Source organism: Pan paniscus, chromosome 18 (assembly GCF_029289425.2).
Source record: "Pan paniscus chromosome 18, NHGRI_mPanPan1-v2.0_pri, whole genome shotgun sequence".
In the NCBI taxonomy this organism is placed as follows: Eukaryota; Metazoa; Chordata; class Mammalia; order Primates; family Hominidae; genus Pan; species Pan paniscus.
In genome coordinates, this window is record NC_073267.2 from 60,146,628 (window position 1) to 60,172,030 (window position 25,403).

At 48.9% G+C, this 25,403-nt stretch overlaps 1 protein-coding gene across 3 annotated transcripts in view; it reads left to right on the forward strand.

The window, feature by feature from the left end:
- The first annotated feature begins 3,412 nt into the window (after positions 1-3,412).
- The window catches only part of NOD2 (nucleotide binding oligomerization domain containing 2), a 39,470-nt gene continuing 17,479 nt past the window's right edge, over positions 3,413-25,403 (forward strand). Inside the window, exons 1-4 of one of the 3 annotated variants that reach the window (XM_014341753.5) lie at positions 3,420-3,494; positions 9,322-9,788; positions 17,693-17,798; positions 20,395-22,210. In XM_014341753.5, coding sequence (XP_014197239.1) covers positions 9,330-9,788; positions 17,693-17,798; positions 20,395-22,210 — 2,381 coding nt within the window. In that variant the 5' untranslated portion in view covers positions 3,420-3,494; positions 9,322-9,329. Of the gene's footprint in view, positions 3,495-6,967; positions 7,148-9,321; positions 9,789-17,692; positions 17,799-20,394; positions 22,211-25,403 lie in introns of those variants that run through there. The other 2 variants (XM_003819815.7, XM_034940143.3) reach the window with 2 other exon arrangements.

Here is a 25,403-nt window from a genome sequence, read left to right on the forward strand (position 1 = left end):
CTTATAGCATCTTTAAAAAATAAATATCTATTGAAATATGACAAGCATAAAGGAAAATATAAATATCATGTGTTTAACTTGGTCAGTTTCACAATGTATTTGCATCAATGCAACCACTATTCAGAGTAAAAATAGGAGATTACTGGCACCCCAGAAGTCCCCTTCACTCCTCCCCTAGTCACTACCTCCAACTTTCTCCCCAGTGGTAGCCTCTATCTTGGCTCCTACCTGTAATGCAGTTTTGCCTGCTTTTGAACTTTATAGAAACGATACCATTCCGTATGCACGCTTTTGCACTCAGCCTGTTTCACCCAACATTATGTCTGTGAGGCTGCAGTTCTCGTGGGGGTTCAGTGATTCATTTATTTTCATTGGTTATTAGAACCACAGCATTATTTTTAGTATATTCACTCAACAAACATTTATTGCATGCCAGGTCCTGTTCTAGGCCTTGGGAGAAGGCAAGGAACAAGGCAAAAATTCCCTGTTCCCTTGGAGCTCATGCTGTCTTGGGTGAGAGACCAACAACAAAGACAATAAATAAGTAGAATACATAATGTGTTGTGTGCAGATAAGCGCTATGGAGAAAAATACAAAATAAAGCAGGAGAAGGGATTGGAGGGTGTTGCAGCTGTACACTGAATAGTTAGGGAGGCCTTGCCGAGAAAGTCATATGGAAGCAAAGACCCAAAGGAGAGGAAGGAGGGAGCCATGTAGATTTCTAAAGAAAGAGCATTCCAGGCACAGCAAAGGCAAAGGCCTGAGTGTAACTGCAGGTTTGGCATATTTGAGGAACAGCCAGGAGGCCAGGGTAGCTGGAGCAGAGTGAGTAAGATGAGAGTGTAAGAGGTGGGCAGAGAGGGTGCCAGGGGCCAAACAGCAATTGTAAGGACCTTGGCTTTTACTTTGGGATGGGAGCCATCAACAGAAGAGTTTCAGCAGAGGAGTGATATAATTTGACTTAAAACAGCAACAACGACAACAACAACAAAACCAACAGACTCACTCTGGCTGCTGGATTGAAGAAGGGCTGTAGTTGGAGGCGTGGAGAATGGCCAGGAACTCCTGCTATCACCCAGGTGAGAGATGATGGAGATGTGGACCCAGGTGGTAATGGTGTATATGGGAAAAATGGGCTGCATCTTGGAAATATTTGAAGGCCAAGCTGAAAAATTTGCTCCCAGATTGGATAGTGGGGTTGAGAGAAGATGGGTCGGGTTAAGTGTTCTAGGTTCAGATGTTCTGTCAGTTTTCTTAATTAATTTTCTGTTACTGGGCATTAGGGAGGTTTCTAGCTTCTCACTGCTATAGGCAAGATGGTGGTGAACATCCTTGTAGATGGTTCTGTGCACTGCCCAGAATGAGTTTTCTAGGGTAGATTCAGTCCTTCTAATGCAGCATTTTCCAACCTTGGCTGACTGTGCACCACCTGTACAGGTATTTACTTGAAAGCTGTATGGGGTAGTGGTTAGAGCATTCATTTGTGCCAGAGGCCTGGGGCAAATCCCCATCTCTGGTGCCAGAGGAAAGGGGGCATCTCGAGGCTGGGGAGGCCCCTGGCAGGAGTGAAAAGTCCTGAGGAGCCCGGGCTTCAGGTCTCAGAGGGGGCCACTGTTTTTTGAGTACCTTCCTCTCTGTGGGACTCAGTTTCCCCATCTTCACCATGCCAGTGAGTGGGTGGGTGTAAGTGAGCGAGTCTGCCTGGAGGATCCTACTGCTGCTCTCTGCACCTCTTAGGGGAATCTCCTGCCTCCTCCTTCTCCCTTGGTGGGCGTGAGATCCAAGTTCAAATTTGTACCTCAGTTTCTGCATCTATAAGTTAGAGGCAATAATAGTCAATACCCTAGAGGTGGAAGTAACTGAGTTACTGTATGTAAAGACTAGCACATGGTAAGCACTTTCTAGATGCCAGTTATTTTCGTTATTTTTAAAAATTGACTTCACATTTTTTAAAACAACCAAATATGAGTTTCAAAAGGAACATTTACATTAACACGTTAAATGGAAAACCGGTGTCATTTGCTCCAGAGAACAGAAGAATGTAAAATAAAATATATTTAATGGAAACAAAAACAATGCTATTAAAGCTAATTAGATAGTTTCAGAGCCAAGTAATCTAGGCAGTGCTAGAAAGGTACTCAAACCCTATTAGTACTAAACTGAAAAATAAACTCCATTCAACATAAACGGAAAAATTGAAAGGAAAATGAAAAAAAAGAACCTTAAATGACCAGTCCACTCTTACCTAACATGTAACCTGTCACACTCTGGAAAAGTTTTGCTAGTTTTGGCTGTGTGTGCGTGTGTGTGTGTGTGTTGGGAAGTGAGGTGTGTGTGTGTTGGGAAGCGATGTGTGTGTGTTGGGAAGTGGGGTGTGTGTATATTGGGAAGCATGTTTGTGTGTGTTGGGAAGCGGTGTGTGTGTTGGGAAGCGGTGTGTGTGTTGGGAAGTGGTGTGTGTGGGGTGTGGTGTGTGTGTGTTGGGAAGTGGTGTGTGTGTGGGGTGTGTGTATGTGCACTTGTGTGTTGGGGAGCAGTGTGTGTAGGGTGTGTGTGTGTTGGGAAAGCAGGGTGTGTAGTGTGTGTGTTGGGAAGTGGTGTGTGTGGGGTGTGTGTGTTGGGAAAGCAGGGTGTGTGTGTGTTGGGAAGTGGTGTGTGTGTGTGTGTATGTGAGTGTTGGGAAGCAGGGTGTGTGTATTGGAAGTCGGGGGTGTATGTGTATCGGGAAGCATGTTTGTGGGGGGGGAAGGAGGGCGTGTGTGTGCGTGTATGTGAGTGTTGGGAAGCAAGGTGTGAGTGTTGGGAAGCAAGGTATGTGTGTTGGGGGAAGCGAGGGCTGTGTGTGTGTATTGGGAAGCATGTTTGTGTGTGGGGGGAAGCAGGGTGTGTGTGTGTGTTGGGAAGTGTGTGTGTGTATGTGTGTATGTGAGTGTTGGGAAGCAGGGTGTATGTGTTGGGGGAAGCGAGGGCTGTGTGTGTGTATTGGGAAGCATGTTTGTGTGTTGGGGGGAAGCAGGGCGTGTGTGTGTGTTGCGAAGCGGTGTGTGTGTGGTGTGTGTGTGCGCGTGTGTGCTGGGAAGCGGTGTGTGTGGTGTGTGGTGTGTGTGTGTGTGTGTATGTGTATGTGTTGGGAAGCGGGTTTTTCCGAGGACTCCCCGGTTCCCTCCTGGTTGAAACGTGGCCCAGAAAGAGAGGCACACTGGCTAGGGCACACAGCCAAGGCCGTCCAGCCCCGCAGGAAGCCCCGGTCCTGCCCTGTCCCAGGTAAGCCTGGCCAGCCCTGGAGCCGGCGCTGCGGGGCTGCGGGGCTGCGGGGCTACGGGGCCACGGGACAGGAGCGGGTGCTGCGGTCCGGGCAGAGCAGGGGCGGGGTCCAGGCGGGGGCGGAGCCGAGCGCCCGCGCACCCGGAGCCGCAGCCCGAGCCGGAGCCGGAGCCGGAACCGGGAGTCGTGGCCCGGAGTGGGCCTTGGAGTCGGCGCGCAGGCGGCTCGCGGTGAGTGCTGTGCCCAGCGCCTGGGGGTGGGCTGGGGGGAGACTGTGGGCGCCGAGGGTCCCACCCCCGGGACTTCAACACTTGGCTTCTGAGCCATCCTGGCCGCAGGGCTTGGGCAAGGGTTGCCTCGGTTTCTCCTGGGGGAGTCCCAGAATGTAGATGGGAAGTGAGACGGAAAGGGGGCATCTCGAGGTTGGGGAGGCCCCTGGGCCACTCTTTTGATTTCCTTCCTCTCTGTGGGACTCAGTTTCCCCAGCTTCACCATGCCAGTGAGTGGGTGGGTATAAGTGAGAGAGCCTGCCTGGAGGATCCTACTGCTGCTCTCTGTACCTCTTATGGGAATCTCCTGCCTCCTCCTTCTCCCTTGTTGGGTGTGAGATCTAAGTTCAAATCCATCCCTTCCCAGACAGCCCACACCAGGACCTGTGAGGCCACATCCCCCAGCTGTTTGCTCTCCTCTGCTTCTCAGGTTGATGGAGCAGCCATCTGGTCCTGCTTTCATTCCAACAAACTGAAAAGCCCTCCACCCCAATCCCCCTGGGGAGGACCTCCTGAAGCTGCATGAGGGCTGGGGGCTGGACCCCTGCTTCTGAGTTTGCTCTTTCTGAGCCTCTCCTGCCGTGGCCTTGGTTTCCCCATGGGCTGTGACCTAGCCTCCTCCAGGGTCCTTGTTCTACAGAGGGGAAACACCTGCCCTGTCACTCTCCCCTGACCCCTTAGTGAAAAAGACTAGAGTGACATCCCCACCACCTGTACTTGCCTGTCCCGATCACTCAGCCATGGGGCTGCTGGGGCCCCTGAGTCTGTTGGCTGCTCAAGGCCCCTTTGCCTCGCTGCACCCTGGGATCTGAGGCTGGAAGCATCCTCATCCAGCCCACCCCCCTCCTACCCAGTGCAGAGCCCCTCTGTGACACATGCCCAGTGGTGGGGAGCTTATTACTGATGAGGTGGCTTTTTAGTGCCTTGCAGCTCTTGTTTCCTTTAGCTAAAATCTGTGGCTTACAGATTCTACACTTTGGTTCCATGTCTGTCTCCCGGAGCCATGCAGAGCACATCAGTTCTTTCATTCTTTCCAGCAGTCATCATTCATGCACTGAATGAGACACAAGACAGAGCAATAGGAAAATCAGACAAAACCCCCTGCCCTCATGGAGTGCACATTCTAGAAAGGAATGGACAGCAATGAAATAAGTAAATACATGGCATAGCAGGTGGCGGGAAGTACTACGAGTAAAACAAAGCTGGGAAGCAGGATGGAGTGCTGGGGCTGGGTATTGCATTGTATATAGCACAACCAGGGAAGGCTTCCCCAAGACCACGATAGCTGGGCAAAGTCATAAGGAATTGAGGGGTGAGCCACGTGAGTATCTGGGGGACTGGGAGGCTTTGGTTTTCACTTGGAGCGTCATGGGAGCACGGGTTTGGAACAGAGGAGTCACCTGCTTTGACTTGGGGTCTGGCAGGCCCATCTAGCTGTGGGGTGGAGAATGGATCATGGGGGGTGGGGTAAGGGCAGAAGGAGAGCCCGGTGAGAGGATCATTGCTGTCATTCTTGGGAGAGACCATGGTGTCTTGCCCATGGCCCAGAGGTGGTTAAAAACAAAGAAACCCAGACATTCAGATTTGGGATATATTTCAAAGGCCGTGTCGATAGGATTTGGGGTGCAAGAGAAAGGTAGAGTCAAAGATGATTCTGAGTGTTTGGCTCGAGCTTCTGGAGGTTTGAAGCTGCCATGAACTGAAATGGGAGTTGCTTAGCGGGGAGATCAAGAGTTTGGTTTTGTGCTTGTGGAGTTTGAGCTGCCCATTAGGCATCAATGATGAGTAAGCAGTTGGGAAAAGTTAAGGGCGGAGGTTGGAGTTGAAAATAAAACTTTGGGCATCATCACCATATAGCTGGTATTTAAAGCCACAAGAGCAGGTGGGCTCATCTAGGGATGGAGTGATATGGAGAAGAGAAGGGGTCTAACCATTGAGTGCTGGGGCCCCCAGTGTTAGGAACCAGCCAAGAAGACAGAAAGAGTGAAAATCAGAGAGTCGGGGTGTCCTGGAGGAAATGAAGAAAATGCCCCAAAGAGGAAGGAGGGAACAAATATGACCAATGCCCCTGGCAGAGCAAGCAGGCTGAGGGCTGAGGATTGAGCAATGGGAGGTCACTGGTGACAGTTTCACTGGAGCTGGATGGGGAACTTGAGGGAATGGGAGGGGATGGGAGGACTTGGGGACAGCAGTACAGGCAACAGACAAGGGGGCCTGCTGTAAAGGGAGCAGATAAATGGGATTGGAGCCAAATGAAGAAGGGGGGTGTCAAGAGAGTGCTTTACTTTTACAGTGGAGAATTAGAGTGCATTGTGCACTGGTGGGGGGATTTGATCTCTTAGGGAGAGAACAGTGTTGGGGAGGGAGAATGCAGGATGGCTGGGGGAGGGTGGGGGGCTTGGCCCCAGCAGAGACTCAGGACACTTGGGAAGTTGAGCTTCCCTGGGCTTCCCCTCCTCTCCTGTCTGCAAGCGGTCAGTGGGCTGAAATTTCAGCACTTAAGCAAAGCATTTGCTCTTGGCCCCAGAGAAACCGGGCTGGCTGTGGTCTCAGGAAGGAAGGAGGTGTCCAGGCTCAGGCCTGGGCCTGGGTTTCAGGGAGGGCCCACGTGGGTCGCCCCTTGACCCTCTCTTTCAGCAAGGAAGTGATCCTTTCTCTACATGGGCCTCACCTTGGGGAGGACAATGGTGTCTTTGAAGTTGTAGTAACTGAAGTAGAGATCAAAAGGCAATGCAGATAGACTGACAGATTTCGCCTGAAGAGGGGAAGCCCGACCAGGTAATAAAGGAGTAAGAGGAAGGATGTTAAGGACAATTTTAGGAAACAGATAATGAGTGAATATTTTTTCTCTCTCTTTCCCAATTTAAACTGAAGCAGGAGAAACTGAAGCTAGACATAATGATTAACTTCCCAAGCTGGTGAGCTTCCTGAGCTGGTTAGTGAGAACAGCACTAAGGCCAGGTTCTCCTCCCCAGATGGTTAAGGTGAGACAGGACAATGCCTGCTCAGAGACAGGGGCTGGCTGAATTGGCCCTCAGGATTCTCTCTGCTCTGAGGTTTCTGGAAGAAGGCCAGGGCAGAGGTGTGGTGATGCAGCTGCTGGGAGGACAGAGCTCCGAGTCACGTGGCTTGGGCGGGCCTCCCCTTCCTGGTGTCCACAGAAGCCCAACGTCACTAGCCGGGGTGTGTATGGCTCACACGTAGGCCAGGCTGCCCTAGGCTTGGTGTGCAAGGGAGGGGCCCCTACTTACTTGTGGCCTGTCCCCTCGTGAATGTGTCTCATGTCCCCAGTGGGGTTTTTCAGTGAGGGTCATGGTCTCCAGGATGCACAAGGCTTTGTGCCAGAATTGCCTGGAATTACCTAGTTCTGGAAGGCTGGTTGGCCAACTCTGGCCTCTGGCTTTTCCTTTGGGAATTTCCCTTGAAGGTGGGGTTGGTAGACAGATCCAGGCTCACCAGTCCTGTGCCACTGGGCTTTTGGCGTTCTGCACAAGGCCCACCCACAGATGCCATGCCTGCTCCCCCAGCCTAATGGGCTTTGATGGGGGAAGAGGGTGGTTCAGTCTCTCACGATGAGGAGGAAAGAGCAAGTGTCCTCCTCGGACATTCTCTGGGTAAGAGGAGCAGGCATTGTCCTGTCTCAGCTTGATTCTCAGCCTTCTTTCATCCCTGGCCGCGCACATGCTCCCAGGCCTGGGGTCAGATGGGGAGTGCTGACTCTGTTTCTGGGCTGTTTTCTGGGGAGAATGGGTGGGCGGTTTTTTTCCCCAGGACCTGGGCAGGGGCAATGGTGGGGGCTGCTGTCGCATCCTTGGCTGGTGTTTCCACAGCTGAGAACCACTCCAGAGCCAAGCCCAGAGCTTATTCTACCCCTTTTTTGTCCTCTCTTCCCCTGTCCTTGGCCACCCCACCCTCTTGGCTCCTCTGCTTAGATGTGGGCACAAGGAGGAGAACTCCTTGGCCTGAGAGAACTACCTTAGATCCTGGCTTCCAGTGGCCTCTGCAGGGGGGTACACCCTCTCTCCCAAGCAGCCAGACACACAAGTAACCTCATTGCCTCAGTTTCCCCATCTGACCAGCACAGAGTCCCCTGTGCCCCAGCAGCGTTCTGAGAGATTGGAGCTTTCTCCTTTTGCTTACCTTGGCTACCGTATGAGGACAGATACAGAGTGTTCCCCCCACCCCCAGCCCAGGGGATATTTGATTCATGAACATTCCCACAGTGTCTTTGTGGGGGACAGTGCTGTGCCAGGCTCAGGGATGCCAGGACGAGTAAGACCCAGGCTTCCACGTGGCCCAGGAAGGGAGAAAGACACATAAACAACCATCAGGAAAGAGGTAAAATCCCCAGGCCACTTGGCATCTGCTCCCTTGAGTGTCTGGGAATGTCCCTGATTTATAAAAAGAAGCTGATGGCCCTCTTTGTTGTCCATGCCTACACCCTTTCACTTTCGTTTCTTCGGGGCACTGCAGCAGCCCTTGTCCACGGACCCCATGACAATCGCAGAACTGACCATGCTGAGAGATTTTCTTGGCTGCTCAGGGACCCTCCCAGGGCTTGAAGCTCCTGGAGGGTCACTTGCCCTCAAATTCCCAGAACCCACAGCAGGTCACTGATGATAGCAGTGGCAGCAGTCTGTGCACGGTGGTTTCGAGGGCGTGGGAGGGAGGTGAGGGCCCTAGGGCAAGTGTGTGTGGGAAGTGTTGATGGGGGACAAGGCACCAGAACGCTCGGAAACAACTTAAGTTTGCACTGTAATTTTTCACTTTGCCTAGGACAGGACCTTTAGAACAATATTCTGAGTCTATCCCTTGGAGTAGCAGTGTGCAAAACACACAGCATGGGCTTGGGGCCCCTGTGGGGATCCCAAATGTAAGAGTTAGAGACATGCATTCCAGAGTCATACATGGCTCGTGTTGAAATCCTGACTCTGCCTGTCTAGCTGTGACACATCGTACAAATCACTTAGCTTCTTGGTGCCTCAGTGTCTTCCTCTGTAGAATGGGTAGATCATAGGCACTACTTCAGAGTGGCTGGGAGGGTTTAGTGAATTCCTGCAGGAGAGCACTTAGAATGGCACTTGGTGTGTAGTTTATGCTTAATTAATATTAGCCGTTACTGAAACTGCTGTAGCCTGAATCCAGCCAGCATGAAAGAGCCCCTCTCACCCTGCTTCGAAGAGAATGAATTCCCTGATTGCTTGGAAGATCTCTCTCTCTCTCTCTTTTTTTTTTTTTTTTTTTTTGAGAAAGGGTCTTGCTCTCTTGCCCAGGCTGGAGCGCAATGGTGCCATCTTGGCTCACTGCAACCTCTGCCTCCCAGGTTCAAGTGATTCTCCTGTCTCAGCCTCCTGAGTAGCTGGGATTACAGGCGCTCGCCACCACGCCCGGCTAATTTTTGTATTTTTAGTAGAGACAGGGTTTCACCGTGTTGGCTGGGCTGGTCTAGCGCTCCTGATCTCAAGTGACCTTGGGAGATCTCTTGCTCCTAATATTACCTCAAGCCTTTTTAAACGTTTTAAGCCGGAGACCAAGCATGGGTATGGGAGTTAGGGGTCTTGATTTAATTCTTGGTTGCTTCAAACTCTGTGGAACCTTGAGGTGTTTCTTGCCTTCTCTGGGCCTCAATTTTCACATCTATATGGTGGGGAGCTTGGATTGGGTAATGTCTGAGGCTAGAACCATGGCCAACTCGGGTTCTGCTGGGGCTGACTTGCCCTGGCCTTCCCTGACCACCCTGCATCTGGCTTCTGGAGAAGTCCCGCACTGACCTTGTTCTCCTCCCCAGGTTGTGAAATGTGCTCGCAGGAGGCTTTTCAGGCACAGAGGAGCCAGCTGGTCGAGCTGCTGGTCTCAGGGTCCCTGGAAGGCTTCGAGAGTGTCCTGGACTGGCTGCTGTCCTGGGAGGTCCTCTCCTGGGAGGACTACGAGGGCTTCCACCTCCTGGGCCAGCCTCTCTCCCACTTGGCCAGGCGCCTTCTGGACACCGTCTGGAATAAGGGTACTTGGGCCTGTCAGAAGCTTATCGCGGCTGCCCAAGAAGCCCAGGCCGACAGCCAGTCCCCCAAGCTGCATGGCTGCTGGGACCCCCACTCGCTCCACCCAGCCCGAGACCTGCAGAGTCACCGGCCAGCCATTGTCAGGAGGCTCCACAGCCATGTGGAGAACATGCTGGACCTGGCATGGGAGCGGGGTTTCGTCAGCCAGTATGAATGTGATGAAATCAGGTTGCCGATCTTCACACCGTCCCAGAGGGTGAGGCACTCCTGGCGTGCATCACAGAGTTCCCAGGAAAGGGGTGCTTAGTCACCAAGACTGATTTGTCCTCATGAAGTCAGCCTGTGGGGTAACTTGGTCCGTGGGATTTCCCCTAAAAAGGTAGCCAGGCAGGTAAAATTTGCTCTTGACTCTTGGCAGGAAACATACAACTCTTTCTTTCTTCTTTTCTTTTCTTTGTCTCACTCTGTTACCCTGGCTAGAATGCAGTGGCACAATCATAGCTCACTGTAGCCTTGAATTCCTGCGCTCAAGTGATCTTCTGGCCTTAGAGTAGCTGGGACTACGGGTGCTGTACCACCATGAACAGCTAATTTTTTTTTTTCTTTTAGAGATGGGGTGTTGCTGTGTTGCCCAGGCTGGTCTCCAGCTCCTGGCTTTAAGCAATCCTCCCGCCTTGGCCTCCCAAACTGTTGGGATTGCAGGCATGAGCCACTTTGCCTGGCCAACAGAACACTCCTGCCGAGAAGAAGTGTGTGGTGGCCAGGAACTCAGATTCTGGAGCCAGAATGGTGCAGGCTCAAGGTCAACCCTGTGTGATCTCAGGCTTCCCTATGGAGCCTCTCCAGCCTCAGTCTCCCTTGTTTCAGTTTCCTCATCTATAAAACAATGTTAATAGTCAAATGGTGCCTATCCTATAAGGCTCTTGGGAGGATTCAGTGAGTTAATTTGGGTAATGCTTAGGATAGTGTCTATTACCACTGGCTGCTATTTATTATTTCTGTTATGAGTGATACTCTGTACTCGTACACTTTTATTTCTGTCTGTTTTAAATTAACAGCACAACAGACCATAACACTGCAGTATATTGAATTTATTTTATAATTAACATAGCATATTATAAACTAATATAGCTTAAATGTTTATGTAGGATTTCTGACATGAAATTGCATTAGATCATAGATGTTCAGAGTTGGTATATAACTGCCCCTGAGAATGTAGTAACTCAGCAGAGACCAGAAGGTCAGAGAAATGACCACTGAATATTTTTGAAACTCTTTTGTTTTCTTCCAAATAGTGATTCTTAGGGCTCCTGAGAGGCAGATGGAACAATCACTAACATTCCACTTTATAAATCGGGAAGTTGAGACCAAGGAAAGTAGTTTGAATAAGCTCACAGTAGTTAATGAGGGGGCCAGTGCTGGACCAATTGGCCAGCACTGGTCATTGACTTATTCATCCATCATTCATTTATTCAGCCAGAATCTATTAGGTGCTTCATACATATTTGCTTAAAGTTTGTTGTGTTCATAGAGCTTTGCACACAGTAGGTACTCCATAAATATTTGTTGATGAAATAAGTGAGTTACTGAATGAATGATTGAATTAGAATGACACTGCAGTGTTAAAATGGGCTGGATTGGGGAACATTTTAGTTTTTATTTTTGTCTGTTTTCCAAAAATGTATGTGTTGTTCACATGAGTCTGGATAACCCTAGATTGAGATTGATGAAATAAATAAATTTGTCTTCAAGGCTGCACTAAAGCTGGCTCACATGGCTAGGTATTTACAGAGCAGACGTGGTGCAGTCCTCTCTGATTAGTTGCACGTACAGAAGACATATTCGTTATTGGACTGACCTTAGTTTCTCTTATAATTTGTTAGGGGAATTGAATCAGCCCATCTGAGAAGTTACAAGATTGTGTCTTGTCATCTTTAAAAGTTCAGCAATGTGATCTGGTACAGATGGTCTGAGGGGTTTGGAGAAGGTAGCCTAGATCCCTAGGGCCCAGAGAAGACAGGATGTGAACAGAGGAAGTACATGGATTGGTGAAGAAAAGAAATGGGATAACTCATGGGTCAAAGAAGAAATCATGATGGAAATCAGAAAATATTCAGAACCAAACAATAATGAGAATATTATTTATCAAAATCTATCGGATGCAGCTAAAGCAGGACATAGGGGGAAATTTACAACCTTAGGTGCCTAGATTAGGAAAGAAGGAAGGCATTTGTTTATTTATTTGTTTATTTATTTATTTGAGATGGGGGTCTCACTGTGTCACCCAGGCTGCTGGAGTGCAGTAGCACGATCATAAATCACTGAAGTCTCGAACTTCTGGGCTGAAGTGATCCTCCCGCCTCAGCCTTCCAAGTAGGTGGGACACAGGCTAGCACCATCATACCAGGCTAATTTTTTTTTTTTTTTGTAGAGACAAGGTCTTGCTATGTTGAGGTCTCAAACTCCTGGGCTCAAGTAATCCTCCTCCCTCGGCTTCCCAAAGTGCTGGGATTACAGGCATGAGCCACTGCGCCCATCTAAGGCTGAATTTTAATGAGCTAAGAATTCATCTTAAGAAAGGGCTAAATAGACAGCAAAAGCAAACATTGAAGGTTGGGACTGAGCTGAGTGGGTAGCAGGGATGGGAGACAACAGATCTGAGGAGAGCAGGAGATTTTTAAAGGATTGCACTGCCTGAGGTTTAAGCCTTTAGAATCCAGCTCTCTCTGAGCTCCCTTTGAGCTCTGACATTCTGTGACTCTGATTTGGTGGCCTTCCCTTAGTAGCCTTACTGATTTCATTTGGATGGTGCTTGTGGTATATCCAACCAACATGTCTTCCCAAATGGCCTCTTAATTTCCTATAAAGAAGTAGTTGTCATTGATTGCAGGTTAGGGACAGAAAATGCTGTGGAATGAAACAAAATGCAAGTTAAAGAACTAAATTCCAAAAATACCCATTGCTACTATTGACTGAGTGAATTCCTACTGTGTGCCAGGCACTGTACCCAGTCCATTCCCTGTATTATTTTATTTAAGCCTCACAAGGGTGTAGTGTGACTACACTGTTTCTTAACAATGAAGAAACTGCCCAAATCGCCCATCTGGGAAGCGGCCCAGCTAGAATTTGAATCCAGGCCTGTTTTCCTCCAGAGCTTGTGCTATTCTCTGTCTGTCATAAAATGTGGGGGCTTTGTGTGGTAAACTTGCTCAGTTGGGCATAGCAGTTGTTAGGAAACCTGAGGCTGGTAACACCAGCTGTAATACCAGCTGTCCGTCTGACTCATGCAACTGTTAAAGTTGATAGGGCTGAGGTGTCAGACTGAGCTCTGAATTGCCTGATTCCTATAACAATATTAACTTAAACATTTTTTAAATTGGGAAATGCACCATGCATACAGAAGAGTGTGTATATTTCATATGTATAGTGTAAACTGTTCCCATCACCCAGGTTAAAAAACAGGATGTTGCCAGTACCTGGGGCCTTCTTTAACTGCAACTGCTAGAGGTAAACACTGGCTTGACTTTTGTGTAAATCATCTCTTTGCCTTTCTTTAATGTTTTAGCATCTTTTAAAATAAATCCCCAAACAATGTATTGTTCTATTTTGAAAAACTGAGTAGCAAGCCAAAAATAGCTGTGTAAAGAAAGGTCACTTAAATTAGGCTGGGTGCGGTGGCTCAAGCCTTTAATCCCAGTACTTTGGGAGGCTGAGGCAGGTGGATCACAAGGTCAGGAGATCGAGACCATCCTGGCCAACATGGAGAAACCCCGTCTCTACTAAAAATACAAAAAATTAGCCAAGAATAGTGGCATGTGCCTGTAGTCCCAGCTACTCGGGAGGCTGAGGCAGGAGAATCGCTTGAACCCGGGAGGCAGAGGTTGCAGTGAGCCGAGATCGCACCGCTTGAACCCAGGAGGCAGAGGTTGCAGTGAGCCAAGATCGTACCACTGCACTCTAGCCTGGGTCACAGAGCAAGACTCTGTCTCAAAAAAAAAAAAAAAAAGAAAGGTCACTATTGCCTTTTCTTAGATGAAGATTCCCAAGGCAGGGAAAGCTAAGTGGAGTCTCAGGGACTTGGTCTGGCTTTTCCTTCCCTGGGAATTTATAAGGACCTCTTCTGGGAAGTCAGTAGGCAATGCCATGAATGAGTCTGGGGAAATATTGGGCTCATTGCAACTGGAGGGTCTGGCAGGGCTGATGTGAATTAGGTGCTGTGTCCGGAGGAAAATGGCCAGAGGAAGTGGGCTGCTTTGTACAGTCAGTGGTAAAGTTACCAAAGGCTATTATAGCTCACAGGAATGGGCCAAGGCTAAACACTCCTGTGGAGTGAAATGAATGTCCTCAGCTGACTGAGGCAGCGGGAGTTGAGAAGAAACGATATTAGTTCATGGTGAAGACAAGTCAAATATAGATAAAGGTTAGGGTCAGGCTTGCCTGGACATCTAGGAGATAACTGCCCTCAACTTGTTTGAATCTTGAGTCACTGCTCCATTCTGTTTGAACTGGTGGCCATCTACTTATAGTATACAGCCATCAACCTGAGATTTCCCTACATGGTCTTCCTGCCTTGGTCTCCTGTATCCTGAATCCTATGGCCTCTTCTTCCCTGGTTTACTACATTTTGCTAGACCGTATCCTCCAGTCAATTCCTTAGAATGAATGTATGAAAGTTAAAATTTCTGAGGTCTCACATGTCTAAAAGTTCCTTCATACTGGATTGATAGTTTGGCTGGGTATAAAATTCTGGGCTGGCCATCATTTTCCTTCAGAATTTTGATTGCATTATTCCATTATCCTCTCTTTTCAATATTGCTTCTAAGAATTCCAAAACCTTTTTTTTTTTTTTTCTTTTTGAGACAGTGTCTCACTCTGTCACCCAGGCTGGAATGCAGTAGTGTGATCTTGGCTCACTGCAACCTCCGCCTCCTGGGTTTAAGTGATTCTTCTTCCTCAGCCTCCTGAGCAGCTGGGATTACAGGCACCCACCACCACACCCTTTAGTAGAGATGGGGTTTTGCTATGTTGGCCAGGCTGGTCTTGAACTTCTGACTTTAGGTGATCTGCCTACTTCGGCCTCCCAAAGTGCTGGGATTAAAGGCGTGAGCCACCACACCCAGCCTCCAAAACCATTTTAAAACTCTTTCTGGTAGCTTTTAAAATTTTCTTTTAGTCCCCAGAATTTTAAAATTTCAATTATGTGCCTTTGTGTTCTTCCGTTTTGTTGGTCACCCAAGAGGTACTTTCAATCTGGAAACTTCTCTCTTTATGTTTTGGGAAATGTTCTTGATTAGTTTACAGGTGATTTCTTCCTCTCCATTTTATCTCTTCTCTTTTTATGAAACTACTATTAATTCAATGTTAGAATTCCTTGACTGATCATTTAATTTTCTTCTATTTTCCATCTCTGTGTCTTTTTGCTCTACTTTTCTATGATAGTCACAGCTCTATCTTTAAACTCTTGAATTTTTCATTTTTGATGTCATGATTTTAATTTGCAAGAGGTAGGTTTGACTGTTTCTTTTTTGTAGTATCTTACTCTTGTTTTATGGATGCAACATCTTCTTTGACTTAAGGATCATAAGATAGGTGGGTTCTTTGTTTGTTTGTTTGACTGTTTTTCACCCTATGTAAACTTTTTCTACAAGTTTCTTTCCCCTTCCCCCATTTTTGGCTTCTATCTCCCACATTAGATGCTTTCTCTGGGCTCATGATACTCTTTGGTTTTCTTTCTCAAGATTGACAGGTAGGACTTTAAAACTTGTTAAGCATGTGGGTGAAACTTGTCTACCATGAATTTCACTGTAGATATTTTGGAGATTGACAGTGTTTATATCTTTAGATCTTGCCTCCTGGGTTGATCAAGTTATCTGAGTAGACCACAGACCTTTTGCCTGGGGATAAACCAGAAATCTGTTTCAGAAACCACTTTGATTCAGTCTTCCTTGTTTTAGTCATTTCCTTCAGTTCTGGAGGTCCCTCATGCTGATCATTCCAGAGCCCTTTACAGATCCTAGGGTACACACTGCATGGTTTTCAACTTTCTTGTTTTGGGGTTAAGATTTGGCTTTCAGGAGTCTCCTCAGTCCGTTACTATTCATTCAATCAGCAAGTCCTTGAGCACCTGATTTGTGCCAGACATTCTTCTAGGTGTTAGGGATACCTCAGTGAACAAAACAGACAAAAATCTTTGTCTTGGAAATACACACACTCCAGTCAGGGGAGAGGGACAATAAGCCAAAGGAAGGAAATTACAGAGCGTGCTAGAAGGTGATAAGTGCTGTAGAAAGTAAGTAAAGTGGGTTTGGGAGTTGAGAGTTTGGGAAGGGGATAAATGATGGCAATTTTAAATAGAGTAGTCAAAGTTCTCACTTAGAAGGTGAAATTCAAGTAAAGACTTGAAGGAGAACAGGGAATTAGCCACATGGATGGCTAGGGGAAGGCTTCCAAGCTGAGAGGACAGCCAGAGCCAAGGCCCAGAGGCAGGAGCATACCTGGTAGTTTTAGGAAACAGGAGGCCAGGATGCTGAGTGGAGTAAGAGGGGGCATGAAAGGAGAAACTTGGGTCCACGTGGTTCTAGACAGGTATTTTTGTCTGTTTTGGGCCCTGAAGGTTACTGTTGGACTTGGACTCTTACTCTGAGGAAATAGGGACACTACTGGGACGTTCGTACAGGAGCGATGTGACCTGAGTTTTGTTTGTAAAGGATTAGACTCTGGCTGTGGCATTAAGGCTAGGCTGTGGGGGCAGGAACAGAAGCAGGGGGACCAGTTTTGCAGCCTGTGCAGCTTTCCAGATAAGCAGGGATTGTGGCTTGGAGGAGGATGGTATAGAGGAGGTGACAAGAAATGGCTCTATGTCTGGTATGTAGATGTTGGCCACAGATGGCATTTGAGCACTAGAGACCTGGCTAGTCCACATGGAGTTTCCATAAGCACATAATACACATCAGATTTCAAAGACTTAATATGAAAGAAAGAATGAAACATACCTTGCTATTTCTTTTTTTTTTTTTTTTTTTGAGACCCAGTCTTGCTCTGTCACCCAGGCTGGAGTGCAGTGGTGTGATCTTGGCTCACTGCAACCTCCGCCTCCCAGGTTCAAGTGATTCTCCTGCCTCAGCCTCCTGAGTACCTGGGACTACAGGCACATGCCACCACGCCTGGCTAATTTTTTGTATTTTTAGTAGTGATGGGGTTTCACCATGTTGTCCAGGCTGGTCTGGAACTCCGGACCTCAGGGGATCCACCCGCCTTGGCCTCCCAAAGTGCTGGGATTACAGGCATGAGCCACCATGCTCAGCCATATCTTGCTATTTTCTACATGGATTACATGTTGAAATGGTAATGTTTTGGCTATTGTGGATTAAATAGAATATATGATTAAAGTTGATTTCATCTATTTCTTTTAACTTTAAAAAATGTGTCTGTTAGAGGATTTGAAATTCCACATGCGGCTTGCATTTGTGCCCTGCATTTCATTTCTGTTGAACAGTGCCCTTTGGGACATGCTTTGAAGGTGGAGTCAACAGGATTTGGCAGATTACAGACGAGAGGCTTCAAGGGTGACTCCAAGACTTCGGGGCAGAGCACCTGGAAGAAAGGGGTTAATATTAGCCAAGATGAGGAAGGCTGTCAGTTTGGCAGGTGCGTGGGCAGGTTAGGAGTTTAGTTTTGAATATGTTGGAGGTGTTTATGAAACTTTTAAGTGGAGATGGAAAATAGGCAGTTGGATGTGCAAGTCCAGGGCTCAGGGAGACAGTTCAGGCTGGAGACGAAGATGTGGGAGTCTGAGGAGAGATTGTATTCAAATATTCAATCCATGAGACTTCAGGAAATCACTTCTCTTCCAAATGATTTACAGCCTGCAGAATCATTTTCCCTATCTTTGTAGGTTTAAGTCTTCATTTTGTTTCATTTATTTTTCAGTTATTCACTGTTTTAGTGAGTTTTGAGTAGGAGCCAGATTGGATGCATGCGTTCAATTCACCATCCAACACTGTATTAACTACTTGAAACTCATATGGTTGTTCGGTTGTTTTTTTGACCTTTTATTCTGGATGGAAGAGAGATGCTTATGAAGTTGCAGTAATCAGTAAGCCTTCCCACATTGCTCCATCAGCCTTCCTGGAAGAATAATGTCTTCTGCCTTTCCTGTAGGCAAGAAGGCTGCTTGATCTTGCCACGGTGAAAGCGAATGGATTGGCTGCCTTCCTTCTACAACATGTTCAGGAATTACCAGTCCCATTGGCTCTGCCTTTGGAAGGTAGGTATATGTTCTCAGTTAATCAGAAAGGGAAGGGCAGTCAGTGCAGATCCATGGTTAAGAGCAGAACACACCTCGGTTAACATCCCATATGCTGGCAGTATAGCCTCCCTATGACTCAATTTCCTTGTTTTAAGGGTAGCACCACCCCCTGTCTCATTGGGATTTTAGGAGCATTAAAAGGACAAAAGCGTGTAATGTTAGATATTAGCTTTCATTATCTCCCACACAGTATACTGACAATTGGGCTACCATATATTGAGGGCTAACTAAAGGTGTTACTTACCATCCAAACTCTCATTATCTGTACCGAAAAGATATGGACACATGTTTTGAGTTAGGGCTGGTATCTCTTGATCTCTGAAACTTAGCAGCTCACAATGGGAAACTCAAGAACCAAGTGGATCCAGAGACTCTGGTATCCCTCAGTGCCCAGGGTCACCACCCAAACTCAGGAACAGGAGGGGCTTGGACCGCACCACTTGAACATACCAGGCATCCTGCCAGGTGCTTTATGGACAATGTCTACCCTTTGCAACAACCCTGAGAAGTAGGTGGTGTTTTTTTCCACCTTATAGATGTGGAAACTGGGCAGGGAGGTTAAGTGACGAGGGAGGGGAAGATGGGTCTGATTGTAAATTGTCCCCACCTACACTTTCTCTTTCCTTGGGAGAAGAAATGTCAGTTGTAAAGAGAGAGTGCAAGCCTGGCACTCTTTAGGGCTTGTTCCTACACCACTGTACGGAAAGCTCATTGGCACTGAAGCCCCCTGAGCTGTGTGTGGTGCTGGCAGATGGGTCTATCACCCTGGGCTGTGCCCTCTGGGCAGCAAGCAAGCCTGTGGGCGGGGTGGCTGGAAGTCTGTGCCTGGCACTCGCGAGTGCACCGTCTCATTGAAGAACAGGATCTAAACATCAGTGCACCACAGCAGGGTGTGCAGCACGGAGTGCAGGGCCTGGTTTGGCCCTTGGTTGAGGTTTGCTGTTGACATCATCAAGCACAGCTAGTCACTGTAAGACCAGGCCAGGGTGCAAGATTCCCCACACTTCTAAAGGTGACAATTGGTGTGTTTATTTCTCTATAAAATGACTTTTTTTTTTTCTGGAGAATTTTAGTATCATTGGTGATGACTGGAAAACCTGCATCAGAAATCAGGTCGGAAGAGGAAGATATATATCTGATATGTACTGGAGAGGAAGATATCTATCTTATGGTCTAAGTTCAGGGATCCTGGTATATTCAGAGGGCAGAAAGCTCAGCAATAATCATCAACTCTGGGAACAACAGAGGTGACATAAACACAGGGCGTCCCCTTTGTGTGACTGCAGATAGTCATCAGTGAGCTCAGAGCTCTATGAAAATTACTTGCTAGTTTTTGGGTTGAAAATAGTGGGCCAGTGTTTGGTTGGGGGCAGTGAGGCTGTGATGGCGGGGGACCATGCCAAGCTCCTACCAGCCTGGGACGCTAAACCAGCACTTCCCCATTTCCTGAAAGGGGAACTAAACTCTGACACAGGAAATGGTTTGCTTGCATTACTTTCAGGATGAGAAAGGAAGAGCACTGGCCTTCCAAACACACCCCGTGCATGAAAACTCTCCCTGTATGGGGTGCATGGGGAGGATGGGGAAGTGGAGGCAGGATCACAGACTCTTGTTCGAGTGCTCAGCTGGGGCACCCCGGTGACCCCGAGGCCTTCCCTTGCTACGTCCACCCAGATCAATCAGGATCATCTCCCCATCTCGAAGTTTAACTTTATCACATCTCAGAGTTCCTTTTGCCACGTAAGGTAACATATTCACAGGTTCTGAGAATCCGGACGTGGACATCTTTGAGGGTCTATTGTTGTGCCTACTATATCCATGAATAATAATGATAGTAAGCACCATTTTTTGAGAGTTTGCCATGTCAGATATTCTTTTAAACTGTATTTTATCTCGCTGCCTCCTGAAACGATCCTTCCAGGTGTATATTGTCCCCATTTTTACAGATGAGAGAACTGAGGCCCAGAAAGGCTAAATGGCTTGCCCAAGTGTATGGTGGACCCAGGTTTTCAAACTCAGGTGTGTCTGGCTTCAGAGACTGGGCTCCTGAGCCCTTAAGCCCTTTGTTCCCCTTTAGAAAAAGTCAACTGAGGCTGAGTGGTGAAGGGATTTATCCAAAGCCACCCGGCCACTATGGCAGGACAGATATCAGAATACAGGTCTTCCGATCCCAGCCCAGAGCCCCTTCCCGTCATCTAGAACTCCTCCTGGTGTCAGTAATGATAATGGCAGTCACTGATGTCTTTTGAGCACTTACTTTGTGTTGAGCACTGTGCTAAGCACTTGACATAGGTCATCTTAGTTGATCCGTGTAAAACTCTGTGAGGTAGTGACCAACATTTCTCCCACCTTACAGAGGTGGAAACTGAGGGTTAGGAAGTTTCCTTGACTGTCCTCAAAGTGCACAGCTTGTGAATGGAGGAGCCAGGATGGGCGCCCGCTGGCTCTCCTATCCCTTCAGTTATGTCAGCGTCCCCCGCAGCAGCCCATTGTCTGGTTAGGTCCCATCTTCACCATGGTGCCACCTTCATCTGCCTCTTCTTCTGCCTTCCAGCTGCCACATGCAAGAAGTACATGGCCAAGCTGAGGACCACGGTGTCTGCTCAGTCTCGCTTCCTCAGTACCTATGATGGAGCAGAGACGCTCTGCCTGGAGGACATATACACAGAGAATGTCCTGGAGGTCTGGGCAGACGTGGGCATGGCTGGACCCCCGCAGAAGAGCCCAGCCACCCTGGGCCTGGAGGAGCTCTTCAGCACCCCCGGCCACCTCAATGACGATGCGGACACTGTGCTGGTGGTGGGTGAGGCGGGCAGTGGCAAGAGCACGCTCCTGCAGCGGCTGCACTTGCTGTGGGCTGCAGGGCGAGACTTCCAGGAATTTCTCTTTGTCTTCCCATTCAGCTGCCGGCAGCTGCAGTGCATGGCCAAACCACTCTCTGTGCGGACTCTACTCTTTGAGCACTGCTGTTGGCCTGATGTTGGTCAAGAAGACATCTTCCAGTTACTCCTTGACCACCCTGACCGTGTCCTGTTAACCTTTGATGGCTTTGACGAGTTCAAGTTCAGGTTCACAGATCGTGAACGCCACTGCTCCCCGACCGACCCCACCTCTGTCCAGACCCTGCTCTTCAACCTTCTGCAGGGCAACCTGCTGAAGAATGCCCGCAAGGTGGTGACCAGCCGTCCGGCTGCTGTGTCGGCGTTCCTCAGGAAGTACATCCGCACCGAGTTCAACCTCAAGGGCTTCTCTGAACAGGGCATCGAGCTGTACCTGAGGAAGCGCCATCGTGAGCCCGGGGTGGCGGACCGCCTCATCCGCCTGCTCCAAGCGACCTCAGCCCTGCACGGTTTGTGCCACCTTCCTGTCTTCTCATGGATGGTGTCCAAATGCCACCAGGAACTGTTGCTGCAGGAGGGGGGGTCCCCAAAGACCACTACAGATATGTACCTGCTGATTCTGCAGCATTTTCTGCTGCATGCCACCCCCCCAGACTCAGCTTCCCAGGGTCTGGGACCCAGTCTTCTTCGGGGCCGCCTCCCCACCCTCCTGCACCTGGGCAGACTGGCTCTGTGGGGCCTGGGCATGTGCTGCTACGTGTTCTCAGCCCAGCAGCTCCAGGCAGCACAGGTCAGCCCTGATGACATTTCTCTTGGCTTCCTGGTGCGTGCCAAAGGTGTCGTGCCAGGGAGTACGGCGCCCCTGGAATTCCTTCACATCACTTTCCAGTGCTTCTTTGCCGCGTTCTACCTGGCACTCAGTGCTGATGTGCCACCAGCTTTGCTCAGACACCTCTTCAATTGTGGCAGGCCAGGCAACTCACCAATGGCCAGGCTCCTGCCCACGATGTGCATCCAGGGCTCGGAGGGAAAGGACAGCAGCGTGGCAGCTTTGCTGCAGAAGGCCGAGCCGCACAACCTTCAGATCACAGCAGCCTTCCTGGCAGGGCTGTTGTCCCGGGAGCACTGGGGCCTGCTGGCTGAGTGCCAGACATCTGAGAAGGCCTTGCTCCGGCGCCAGGCCTGTGCCCGCTGGTGTCTGGCCCGCAGCCTCCGCAAGCACTTCCACTCCATCCCGCCAGCTGCACCGGGTGAGGCCAAGAGTGTGCATGCCATGCCCGGGTTCATCTGGCTCATCCGGAGCCTGTACGAGATGCAGGAGGAGCGGCTGGCTCGGAAGGCTGCACGTGGCCTGAATGTCGGGCACCTCAAGTTGACATTTTGCAGTGTGGGCCCCGCTGAGTGTGCTGCCCTGGCCTTTGTGCTGCAGCACCTCCGGCGGCCCGTGGCCCTGCAGCTGGACTACAACTCTGTGGGTGACATTGGCGTGGAGCAGCTGCTGCCTTGCCTTGGTGTCTGCAAGGCTCTGTAGTGAGTGTTACTGGGCATTGCTGTTCAGGTATGGGGGAGCACCATCAAGGCTAAGTGTGGGAGCACCGAGCTGGGATCTAGAAGTCTGGGCCCAGCTTCGCCTCTGCCACCCTTCTTTGCAACACTGTCCAGATCCCTTCCCTTCTGGGCCTTAATTTCAATATGTGATGATGACAGCCACACTTTATTGACTGGCTGGGTCTGGTGCTATGCTTTCCGGAATGACCTCATCTAATCTCTACAACCACCCTGGGGGGTAGGCAGGAATGTTATTATCTCCATTATCCTTGACTTGAGGCTCAGAGAAGTGAAGTAACTTGTCCAGGAAATGGCAGAGCTGGGGTTCACAAATTGCATCATTCTGATTACAGGTTTTCTGCCTCCCACCAGTCTATGGATACACTTCAGAGGCTCCCTGAAAACCTTGAGGTCACTTGCAGAAAGTTTTGTGTAGTATGTGTCCGTATCAGGAACAACACCAAATCAGAGGTGACTTGTGCCCCATCAGAGACTTTAACACCCCAACCAGATGGGAATTTCAGGACCCAAGAAATAGGAAGTGGCTGCAGGGTTACAACTACTGTTGGATTCCTGAGGTAGCACAGTGTCCAAACAGGATTTCAGCACTACCCGTATTGCTTAGAGCCCCAGCCAAAGATGTGAGGTTTTGCCCTTTGGAGAATCTGTGCCCCTGAACTCGGGGGCCTCTTTCCACATCTTGGGGGCAGGCAAGGGCAGAGGGTGTGCCTAGGCCTGCGGATCAGCATGCGACAGATTCCCCAACATCCTTCCAGCTTGAAAGGGGAATGCCCTGCTTCTATTTAGAACCTATAGGAAAGCAGAAGTTCTAGATTGAAGTTAAAATTGATTCCCAGCCTCCAGGGGCTTTGGGCTACACCTGGATGACCTTAATTGACCCTAAGCATGGGACAAACCTCTTCTTGAGAGTATTACGATGGTATACATCTTCTCTGGGGGCAAAGCAACAAGATTTATTTTTCACCATGGACCAAACACATGGATACCCACTAGAAACTGTGTAGTGAATTTTGTTAACCCTGACATAGGGACCATGGTCTTTAGGTTAAAGCATAATAACAACATAATACATAACATATATAGCGAATATATATATGTATTACATGCAATGAATGTAAATATGATTATACCCATCATGGTCTTGGAGGAAACAGATGACACACTTAAAATGGGTGTTTTGAGGAGAGTTTGAAAAACAGATTGTTTACAAGCCATGGGCAGGAGTTAGGAAGAGTGAGAGGGTTGGTGCAGGGGCCTGGGGTTAGTAACAGCTGGGGGAGGGTAGACTTGAAGGGGGAAGGGGAGGGAGACTAATTAGCTGGGGGGAAGGTATGGAGACGGCTGCCTGAGCTTCTGCAAAGTGGAAGAATACCGCTTGGCCCTAACTCCTCACCCCAACTCTTGCTCGTGACCAGCGCCTTCCACCAGCTGGACCCATCAGGGAGGCCGAGTGGGCTGTCTGCTGGAGTAGTCCCCAGGCATCAGCCTCCCAGGAGCCAGAGACGGGTAGAGAAGGGGGAGAGTGGATCTGGCCAGGCAAATGGAAAACAGCCAGCACCAAACTCTATTTCCCTAGGAGGGAGGATCATGATACTTTGAGTGGGAATTTGGAAACCTGTCTGTTGGAGCAATTTCCCTGATAGAAATAAGAATGTGCATTTTCCTGGGTAGTAGACTCAGTTTTTACCCCAAGAGGCCAGGCATCACTGGCCTGTGTGATCCTCATAGGCCAGTCCATCTCTGGAATTCTTGAATGGATCATCCATCCTTGATTAGGGATGTCCCCGTGATTACCAGGGTGTGCAGAAGGGCTCTGGGAAACCTGTGGGTCTGTCTCTATGTTCAGAGAAAGGTGAGGGTGGCCTGGTTCTAGCTCATGGTGCTCAGACTGTGGTGTGTAAAGGCACTCGTGGCAATGCAGATTCCTGGGCCTGCCTCTAGTGATTCCCATTCAGTAGGTTTGGGGTGGGGCCCAGGAAATCTATATTTTTCACAGACACCCCTGGTGATTCTGATACAAGTGGTCTCGCCCTGGGAGAACTACTGGTCTGCAGCAACCAGCTTGGTTTTCCATTAGCAATTACTGTCCTTGAGCGAGTTTTACTGCTCTTCACCTTACACACACTAAAACTGCCAAGGCCGTAGGGGAGGGGAAGCAACCATGAGGTTGCTGTGAGTGCATTGTGTGTGTGTGTGTGTGTGTGTGTGTGTGTGTGAGAGAGAGAGAGATTGAGAAAGAGAGGAAGGGAGGAAGGGGGAGGGCACAGGCTCCTCTCCCACAGTGCCAACCTGCCTCTCTCCCACTTGAAGTGTTTCCATGCCAACTGAAATCCTCAGCCTCTAGGAAACCCTATATACACAGTGCCCCTATATAGGTTTCTTTAGACTCTGGCTCTCTCAGACTCTAGAGTGATGGCTTTAAAAGTTTTTTGAATGTTACCCACAATGATTGAGAAAGAGAGAGAGAGAGCACGCACCACCATGTAAACATGGAACCTAAGCTTCACAAAATGACTTCGCTTTATGAACTCTGAGGCACTCTGCTCTCTTCTGTTCTGTTCTATTTCCATTTTAGAAATGCTGCTCAGGACCTTCAAAATGATTTGCATGACCTGCAACCTGCAGTCTGAAAAATCACTGCACTACAGAAGTGGCCATAAGAGGCCCTGAGGGAGAAGGTGCACAATGTCATGGTTAAGAGTGGGGTTTGGAGCCAAGCCACCTAGGCTCAAAGCCTTTATGTGCCGTACAACCTTGGCAAAGTCACTTCGCTTGTCTGTGCCTCAGTTTCTTTCTCACGAATGCTCATAATAATGGTTCCCATTTCACTGGCTTGTTGTGAGGATGAAATAGTGTTATTATTGGGAAGTGGTAAGGATAGTGATCAGTGCTAGCGATCATGATTCTAGGTGACTTTTACTGTGTACCAGGTGCTCACAAGGCTTTATGTGCACAGCCTGGTGAGGCTGATAATACTATTGTTCCCTCTTTTTTTTTTTTTTGAGACGGAGTCTCGTTCTGTTGCCCAGGCTGGGGGTACAGTGGCGCAATCTCGGCTCATGCAAGCTCTGCCTCCCGGGTTCACACCATTCTCCTGCCTCAGCCTCCCAAGTAGCTGGGACTACAGGCGCCTGCCACCACGCCCGGCTAATTT